This window comes from Atractosteus spatula, chromosome 12, assembly GCF_055471065.1.
Source record: "Atractosteus spatula isolate fAtrSpa1 chromosome 12, fAtrSpa1.hap1, whole genome shotgun sequence".
NCBI classification, from domain to species: Eukaryota; Metazoa; Chordata; class Actinopteri; order Semionotiformes; family Lepisosteidae; genus Atractosteus; species Atractosteus spatula.
Window position 1 is genome coordinate 45572786 of NC_142717.1, and position 10155 is coordinate 45582940.

The 10155-nt window shown below is 43.2% G+C and overlaps 1 protein-coding gene across 1 annotated transcript; it reads right to left on the reverse strand.

Moving 5' to 3' along the window:
- Nucleotides 1-1613: 1613 nt before the first annotated feature.
- On the reverse strand, nucleotides 1614-4141 carry sp8a (sp8 transcription factor a). Its single transcript, XM_088929051.1, has one exon. The coding sequence runs from the start codon at nucleotides 4110-4112 to the stop codon at nucleotides 2790-2792; it is 1323 nt and encodes a 440-aa protein (XP_088785177.1). The 5' UTR covers nucleotides 4113-4141; the 3' UTR covers nucleotides 1614-2789.
- Nucleotides 4142-10155: the final 6014 nt, after the last annotated feature.

Consider the following 10155-nt stretch of genomic DNA (forward strand, 5'->3'; position numbering starts at 1 on the left):
TAGACAAATCACTTTCTGTGTACGATTTTTTATATACATTTTTCTAAATATATTTCCGCTTCGAATAAAATAGAAAACATTTTAAGAAGTCGGAAAACAATTATGCAGTCTTCTTTGGAGATATCTTGCCCATACTCTCTAAGTTATTACGTTACGAATGTAAATGTGTCTGTATTTTATAGAACAAATTAAGTAAATATAGCCATGCACCAATTACACTGGTCGTTTCTTTTCACGGGCAATACTATATCAAACCGCAGAATTATTTTTTTAATGTTCGATGTAAGCGATTAATAACCGCGCGTCTCTCAAATAATCAAGTTTCCTAAATTGTTAATTAAATGAGAAATCGGATATAAGATGAACCTGTGGGCTGCGGCGATTTTGACAGGCACTTAACGTTGAAACAGGAAAGCCAACGATAGGTCGAAAAATCAGCCGGTTTGTTCCCAATGTAACTAGTTTTCTTTTTGCAGAGTTTTAATCTTAAAAATACAAATTTGTGGGTTACTGCATGATTTTTAGGACAACTTCAACTAAGACCAAATCTCTTATTCCGCTATTTAATGCGTGCGAAATAAGCGAGCTGAAAATACTTAAGCAATCCATTCGACTAGAGTTAATTTAACAATTGAAATTTGTCCTATTTTTTTCAAGGAATGACTACGACGCACTTAATGGCAACATTTACATCGAATATCGTATACAGACGGTTTTTTATTAATCGCAACATAATTCGATTATTTTAAAAGACGCGAATTTGAGTGCTAATGCTTGTAGAGTAGGTTCACTTGATAACGTTTAAAAATTAAAATAGAACGATAACTTAAAGCTTGAGACGCTGGATGCATCCGACAGCATGTATATTCTTCAAAACTGCCTATATTGCTTTAAATTCAACTTCTTCGGGATAAGACAATAATTTGTGTTTCTTACATTTTTAGGATACGGTATAGGCTGTCACCTTTCCCTAAGACTTAATTCTACTTTTTAAAAGTTCTTCGTATGTAGTCAAGAAATATCTTAATAAAAAGCTCATCTTCAAGTCAGTTTAATGTGCGAGGTGCTTTTATTTTCGAAGCGGCCTTATTTAGAATTAAACGACCCGCTGTAATGAGCACGGCAAATTCCTTGAATATTTTACAGCCACACTAAGCGATATTCAAACAACTTCCTATTCTTTCCAAGAGAATCGACACCTTTGAATTTCATGTAAAAGCCTTTTAAAACAATTCAGCTTTTAAAATAAAATGAGGTGAAGGGACAGAGCCTGGAAGGGACTAGCCAACTGCAGTGCAAAGCAGGCTGTGCACATTGATTTGTTTTTTTTTTTGTATTATTATTATTACTTGTCTTATTCAATCACAAGTTTTAAAACAACAAGTAACCTCAGAAGAAGAAAGAATTGTGAAATTCTTTCGCCTGGTTTGTGGAAATAAAACTCACTACATAGTCATTCCAGCTTTATATGGTTTGATTGGGCCTTTTAACAGGTAGTTTTGTGTGTGAGTTATTAATAAAAAACCGGCAATTGCTCAAACCTTACAATTTATACAGAATTAAAAGGTGTTTGGTCATGCAGCTTGCATTTAAAGACAAACTCAGGCGGCAGATTTGAAACCATTCTGACTTTATTACGAGGCCTCACGTTAAAAAGCCGGTCTGTTGCGGAATAGAAGCGAACTCAGACTGCTGAACCGGTCGGCATATTCAAGTAAGTAGGTACATGCTCTGTTAAATAAAAATATGATTCAACATTGATCAAAGACATTTTGCTTCTCTGATTTTTCTTCAAAACCTAAAGAAAAACTCGAAGTGCATTTTAATAGACCTCAAGACACAAGTCCGACTTGTGGATAAACAGAACTGCCACAGCAAAGTTTTTATATATTTCTTTTTTCTTGACAAACTTGAAAATTTACTCCAATATATTTTCAGATATTTACTCGAGGCAATTTACAAGAAAATAATATACAAAACTCGTCTCCTGGACAAATACATTTAACACCTTTACACTGGTGTTTGTATAATATGCTAATCTATCACATTTTCCCAGTTTTACAGTGTTTTGCAGTCCATGTACGTTCACTATGGTTACAGCTCTGAAGAAAACGTGGCAGGGCTTTAACACAAAGTGGAATAAAAAAGGCGCCCAATCTGGGAAAAGTACATGTATAGTAAGTCTTACACAGGTTCCTCAAAACAAATATGGATCACTTATGCTACAGATGAAGCGAAAGGTAGATAAGGACACTATTTTGTTTGTTTGTTTTCGTGACATTGCTACGGCTTGTACTGACAACAGTACAGTTCCCCGAAGAGCTGATTTCGGAAGCCGGGATGTGTGCGAGGAAGATGGTACGGCTTGTTGTAGTTTCTAAATTAAAAGGTGATCGCTCTGTCTCTGGACCACGGGTGAAGCCCCTTCTCTTTAAAATAATTTTGATTATAAATTATATATAATTTATTCTAAACGTTGATTTTTTTTTTTGAAAGCTTAAACTTGTTCAAAACAACAGGTCAAAATGGCTTTCCCTTCAGTATTTGGAAGAAACTGGCGTGCAGTCGAAATATAGTTTAGATAATAACGATCGAAGCTGTCCTTACCTACCCCCATAATCACTTTTCAAAGCGTCTTTTGATGTGACTCGAGTTCATTTCTGGGACTTCTCTAGCAATCGGTGGCGAGTTTCTCAGATACACGAAGCTGTCCGAAAATACATTTACTTTTCTAGTCATGTGTACGACTTGACGAACTGTCTCTGGAGGGGGTTGTTCTGATCCTTCCCTCATTCAATAGAGTTATTGTGCCCGTTCATGCCGGGCGCTGGGACGGGTTCCGGAGGCTGCAGCAAGTCCGGGGACTGGCACGGGGGGCTGCCGGGGGTACTGTGCTCGCTGTCGGTATCGCTGCCCTTTTTGCCCCCGCCGCCGGACCCCGAGCCGGCGGAGCCGCCGCCTCCGGCGCTGTGCGTTTTAACGTGCTTGCTGAGGTGGTCGCTGCGCATGAAGCGCTTGTTGCAGACCGGGCAGGCGAACCTCTTTTCCCCGGTGTGCGTGCGCAAGTGCCGCTGCAGCTCGTCCGACCGGGTGAACCTTTTCCCACAGAACAGCCAGTTACACACGAAAGGTCTCTCCCCTGTGTGCCACCTCAGGTGCGCCTTGAGGTGCGACGTCTTGCCGTACACCTTGCCGCAGCCCGGGATGTGGCAGCTGTGCAGCCCCTTCCTCCTCAGGCTGGCCCCGGCCGGCCCCAGCCTCTCCGCCTCCTGGCAGTTCGGGCAGTCGCAGGTGGCTCTGCCCGAGTACCGGCGGGCCGACGACCGCGGGGAGCCGGCCAGCGCGGCCGAGGGAGCGCCGGACAGCATGGTGCCGCCGGCCCCCGCTAGCGGAGACGGGCTGGACTCCGGGTAGGAGGCCGGCAAAACGGGCTTAAATCCGTCCATCAGGTGCTGACCCGTCGCCAGGAGGTGCGGGGAGGCGCCGGTGCTGAACGCGGAGTGACTCAAGCCGGAGTAGTCGGAGTTGTAGCCTCCCAGGGGCGAGTGCAGCCCGCCCGAGTGCAAGGGGCTCTGCAGCGCCGCCCCGTTGGGGTTCTGGACATCGATCCACCCGGCCCCCACGTCCCACCAGGCGGAAGCGCCCGTGGACCCCACGTCCCCAGCGGGCAGGCCCGCGTGGGGCGGCTTGAACCAGGACTCGTAGGGGTGCGCCACGCTCATGCGGGGGTATATGCCCTGCAGGCTGTCCACGGACGTGTGGACCTTGGAAATAAACACCGGCTGGTGGCTCGGCTCCTGCGAGCTGTTCGACACCGACGCCTGGAACACGGAGTAGTCATTCCCGAAGGGCGAGTTGGACGCGGTGCTGGAAGTCAAGGAAAAGGCACTGGATCCCGTGGAGCTGTTGGTGCCGAAGGAGTCGGGCAGCCCGGCTCCGTTCCTGGACGAGCCGGCGACTCCAAAGCCGGACAGGCTGGATCCCAGGTTGCAGCTGCTGGCGGCGGATCGCTTCCAGGGATGAAACCCTTTCCCAAAAGACGAAGAAGTATCCGAAATCGAGGATGGCGAAGGGCTGGGACTTCCGATCTTATTACAGGTAGCAGCTAGCATGGCTAATGGAGTCGATCCTAACCGCGGCTCTTCCTGGTTAGAAAGAAAGCAGGTATTAAACAACCGTTTGCAAAGACTTGCGCCTGTTTTGTTTTTTTAATAAAAATAATGTAATATGTATAATTACTAACATGGATCTCATGGACATGAATATAATTCGAAAGTTTTTTTTAAAAATAAATTACACAGAGCAACGCGTGACTTAAGTGCTGCGTTTTTTGCAGGATATTATAACTTGTTGTTGTTTTATTTCCCCGAAAACGGCTGCAGTAGGGGTGTAGCCAGCGTGTTTCATATTACACCGTAAATCCGCGCTGGCAGCATACCTGTGGAAGACGACAAACACGAAAGGAAAAAGAAATAAGACGAAAAAAAAAATCAGGATAAAGTTCTACGTCTTGACATGTAAGAAGTCACCTCTCCCGAGCCCAACAGTCAGAAGTTGGTAGGAAATGCGCTGTCGTGTCGTCGCTCTCCTTAAAGTAACTCGGCCTCTTTCTTCAGACCCACTTGCTTAAAACATAATCAAGAGACTGGCTGCCCTTCTCTGACCGAGCTTATTTTAATCCCTCCACTGGACAATAAAAGAACTAATTAAACCAGGAAGAAAATCCTTAGACTCACCCCTAGAAGTGAAGTTGCCATCACAAAAAAGTGCCCTCCTCAGAGGATCTTTTTATATTTATAAATCAGAGGTCTGTTTTTTTTTAGAGGTGTGCAATACAATGATCTATTCCGCCCATTCCACCACAATTGTAGCTCCTCTCCGGCTTTGAAGTACCGCTGGGACACGGGCGGCCAATCAGAGTCCCGGCACCTCCGCTCTGCCACAGTCTAGCGTGAGGTCATCAGCGGAGCACTTCCCCGGCCCCTCCCCCTCCGCCCCCCCTCCGGGATAAAAGCCCACGAAGGAGGCAGAGTTAAGGAAACGTGCCGTGGGCTCCTTGCAAAAGTTTTCCCGGAAACCTCTCTCTGCCTCTGTCTCGTGTGCTGGGATTACTGCTACCACGGCTGTAGGGCTTCGCGCTGGGCGCAGTCATAATAAAACTGATCCATTCCTGCCCGTCTTCCCAGGTCGTCACGTGTCTCCTTCACGTTCCTTATCGATCGCGCAGATCCCCTCTCGTTACCATAAGGGCAGGGAGATGCTGCAAGCTCGGGTCCGACCTGCCTCTGCCTCCAGCCTGCTCGCTTCTCCTGTCGGACCAGGGCTGTACGTGCCTGGGTCATTTTTTTAACATTAAAAGCAGCGTCAGTTGCTTTAAGGCACTTATTAAAAACAACAGCTACAGGGCTGAACAAAGAACAGCACTGTTTAATTCACTAGAACTAAAAACCGTACTATTACCTCCAGAGCCCTTCACTGTAATTGTACTCAATCGCGTTGCCTCTATAAGCTCTAATTAAAAGGGACATGTCATGTACTCACCCGGATTTTTTTTTGTTTTGACAGAAAATAGATCTTTTAGAGCAGGAAATTAAAACCCATCTCAAGTGTCGCCGGCGAGGGTAAGTAAACGTTTTAGTACAAAATAAACATCAAGAGCACACGGAGCCTTTACGAGGTCTGTGGATCTCCGTGTATTGTGCTACCTTACCTTCTCCTTCTCCTGGGAGGGGGCGGTAGGGGTGGGTGACGATTAATGATATCCTTAAAAACTTTGTGAAGGAGGGGGCTCTTTGGGAGATCAGCGCCGTGTTTGTCGGACCTCGCTGTTGGGGACGAGTGTAGCATGTTGAGAAGGCGTGGCCGGACTGCCCCGGAGGAGGACCGGGTGGGGAGAGGGAGGGATAGCGCCTAACACATAAAAAAGAATTAACTTCATCGCGTTAGCCCCTCTCCTTTAATTTTATTCATGCAAAATGTGCATGTTTGTTTTAGGTAGTATACATTTAACCCGGAGTTTGCTTTAGCGGCGCTAACCTGTGCGGCGTTCCTCTTCCAGATGTGCGCATCAACAGTTATCCATTCTGTTTTGGTTTTTATTTTATTTTATTATTTTGGAAACAAATTTGCGCTTGGTCGGACTGTAGATTGTACACTACCGAAATCTCCGTGCGTAGCTGTAGCATGTCTGTCGGTCGATTTCTTTTTTCTCCGGGAAATCTAATGACTATCATTTTGTTCTAATCGTTCTGCTGTTTTCTTCGCGAGGTATTGTGAGGGTAATTGTATACCCGCAGTACATTGTCCACTGGTAATTCGGTTTTGACAGAGTTAAAAATAACACAGCGGCTTATTTTATTATATTCTACCTCTATGAGAGTTAGACAACAGAAAATGTGTATGTAGGCTCTAAATAATATACAAAAGCAGACTAGTTACCAGCGCATGATTGTTTTCGAACACTTTAACACAGACTGTGCACTCTTAACTGCTTTCAATTTTTCTTGGTTTTTTTTTTTGTTTTTACTGAAAGGCTAAGAAAATTAACTGCTCCAATTTCACACAGTACAGCAGTCTACAACACGTGCTTTTTTTGTCGCTTGTAAACTGATTAAACCGCTTCTGTAAAAAAAAGGGGGGCATTTCAAAGACGCGCGATTTTTCCTTCGAATTGTGCTTTGATTCGTTTTTTTTTTAAATCAAGGTAAACTACCGAGCCTCCGTTACAACATATGAACCTTACGGTAGTGTTAACTGCGGAAGTGGTTCTAAAGATTTATATATGTGATTCAAAACTATACAGCGCGTCATACGAGCGCATGCAACATATCGCCTAACATTTTGCAGGCCTTAGTGTGTGTTACATGGGACAGCTGTTCATGGTTATCGCTAGTGATTGGCCTTCCTGCATCAGTGTATGATCGCCGAATATTATTTTATATGCAATAATTTAAATAAATTAATAAACAGAATTCGCGTGCTTGTTCCCGGGCGCCAGCTCAGGCCTCACACTTATGTTGTTAGCTGGACTCTGGCTTCAGTTCCGAGCTCTACTGCATTAGCATGCTGTGGGGACGAACGGCATAAATTTCATTTGAATTTCAAATTTAATAAACCAGGAGGTTTTTAATCATCCACAGTTTTATTTGTTTGATATTAACATGCTTATTGACCGGGTCTGTTGACCAGTTTGATCATTACAGGACAGCAAAAAGTTAATTAAAACGACCACAGCTTCTTAATCATATCATCTGTCTCATCCATGTCGCTGCCTTTATTACACACTATGATGGATAGTCACCCAGATTAATTTCTCTGTTCCTTCGATTTGGACAACAGCTTTTTGGATGTAATTTACATCCAGGGATCAACCAGAGGTTTGGCCAAATAAAAAAACAAAATCGAGAGTAGCTCTTGTACCACTGAGCAAATCACTAACCCTAAAGCGGATACCTTGAAGAGCTGGCGCACAAGAACGCAGTTCGGTCACGGTGCGTTATTAAATAAAATGAGTGAAATAATATGCCATTTCTTTTATGAATAAGAACGGTTGTACTATACATATAGTTAGCTTTATTCTCCCGTGTGACATTCGATAGATGACGTATATCTATTATTAAAACAGAATTCTCAGAATTTCTTCGGTTAAAAATACTGGGTTTAATGGATTAAAAACCTCACGATCTTAACTTTAAACGTGTAAGGACGTCACATGAAGATGAGGGCGTTCTGCGACTGTTTCAGGGCGTATTACGATGGCCGGTTTGACCCAGCTCTTTCTGTAACAGGTGCCTCCGCACGTTATGACTAGGATATGCCAAGGAAATGAAATAAAATGTGATGACTGTTTCACTGGATTTTTACTATACCGCACATATAATATTTTGGGGTTAGATTTACAGAATCCCTTCGCTTACTTTACTGAAACTTTTTACAGGCCCTAAACCTCAGAAATACACCTCAGAAATATTTTCTCGTCTGTAGACACATCACCCTTTACCCCATACCGCCCCTTTATATCATAAATAATAATAATAATAATAATAATAATAACAACAACAACAGACATAAGGGATCCCAGGACAGCTTCAGGGTTTCATTTAGGGAAGAACACATTGCACATTATATGTGCCCCAGTACTACTTCAACATCAGTCGCAGTTCTGGCACGACTCTGCAAGCCGAATAGTTTGAGATATTACCGTTGCTACAGGTTTCAAGACACAGACGGGGTGTCGCACCTCAACGTTTATTGATTAAGTTTCTTACGTCCGCTTAGAAGCCAAAGGTAATGCAAGTCGATTGCCCAGCGTCTCCACCAGACGACTGACAGTTGCAATAGCAGCCCTGGAAGATAAATGTTACTTTGGGAATTGTGTTTAATTACGAATAATCTAGGAGCAGGTCGGGCACCAGCGGTGTAATCAAAACGCGTGTTTCAAGCCCTTTAAACAAGCTTTCACGAACAGGGGAAATGCGAGCAAGAGGCTATTTACCTAAAGACTGCCAGAGAACAACGTGTATGGTTAAGAACCCTCACAGGCGTTTGTGATCCTGTAACGCTGATGGTCTGTACAACAATTAACACTCCAGGATCTTTGTAGACAGTTCTTCTGAACTTTTTCTCTCGCTAAAATGAGGTGATGTTCACGCACCATATAGAAAGCAGCGCCCGCAAAGCCAGGTTTAAGAAATCTAGATGTTGAAATATCAACATAAGGTTAGTTTTTATAAAGAATTACAAGTGGAAGTTCAGATGTCAGAAGCCTTATTTTTACACATTTATTTGTAGACATGGCAGTCGAATCAGTGTGTGCTTGTACAATCTCCTAAACGTTGATTGATTTACTAATTGATTGATGGATGGATGTTAAAACCCAGTTCTTGGAGGTGTGCTACCCTGCAGATAACCTCCGTCAGTGCCGAGTGTTCAAAGTTCAAAGGTAATGTACAGGTTGTTTCTCTAAGTCTGATCTAACTGTAAGATCTGCATAAGCCATACAGAACAGATGTCCCCATTTAAAGCATTCTTTTCCCACAACCATGGTGTATATTGCCATCATGAAATCAAGCTTAAAACCTGTCCCATTCGTTGCTATAATGACCGCGTTATTCTGGACCACTGAGCACGAACAAAATGTGTTTAATATCGCGTGCTTTCGAATAATTCTGCTCACAGAAAAGAAAAAAGAACTGAACTCCATACACCGGGAAATGGCTCCAGAAGATTTGATTTTTTTTTTGCAAATATGGTAATTTACAAAGCAACTCAATAATCCGAAGGGCACTTGTGAAAGCCCTCTGCGACGTAAACTGCTTCTAATTACCTGCCAGAGCAATTAGCCGACTATCACGAAGAAATTAGATCGTTCAATGTAGCATAAATAATGCGAATAATTTTCAACGAAGAATGGAAAGCGAGACCCGGTGTTTCTTTATCAGGAAATAACACCTCGTACTGTAAAGCAAAACCATATATGATAGAGCACATCGATGTCCAGGCACGCATTTAAAGAAAACCCTAATTTGTTTAGAGACGCATTAACCCTTTGGAGCTCCGTTTCACTCAAAGCAAGGTCTTTTTGAAATATTCATCAAGGTAATAGTTTTTGGTTTGGTTTGTGCAAACGTAATGCCGTCGAAAAATCACAGACCTGCACACTGGCTGTAGAAATAAATACACGATGCGTTTTAAGCACACACGCTTAATATTAAAATGGAACCCAAAACAAAATTCGACAGAATCTACCGTCATCGGCATTCCAATCAGGAGAAGTACGCGTGGATTTTGAAGCGTGCCAAGCGGGCAAAATTCATGGCCCATTTTAAAATGTATAGGCTATCTCTACCAAGAAGTTCTACATGTATTTTAAAAGCTCGATTTACCAAATTGTAAGAAATAAACCCACCGAATCCAACATCATCGAATGCAGCAAACTAAGATGGACTTGTTATTAGTATGGACACATCGGAGCAAATATAAATCCGAAAAGGAATGATAAAAATAATGAGCTCTCTCACCGCCGACAGGAGGATATTTTAAAGTAATCAAAAATGCCTTGTCTTGAGAACGAAACGGATTTCCTAGCCTTTTTTATTCATAACAGGCAGAAGACGCCCGCTGTATTTCAGTCAACGTAAAGAAAAGTTTGATATT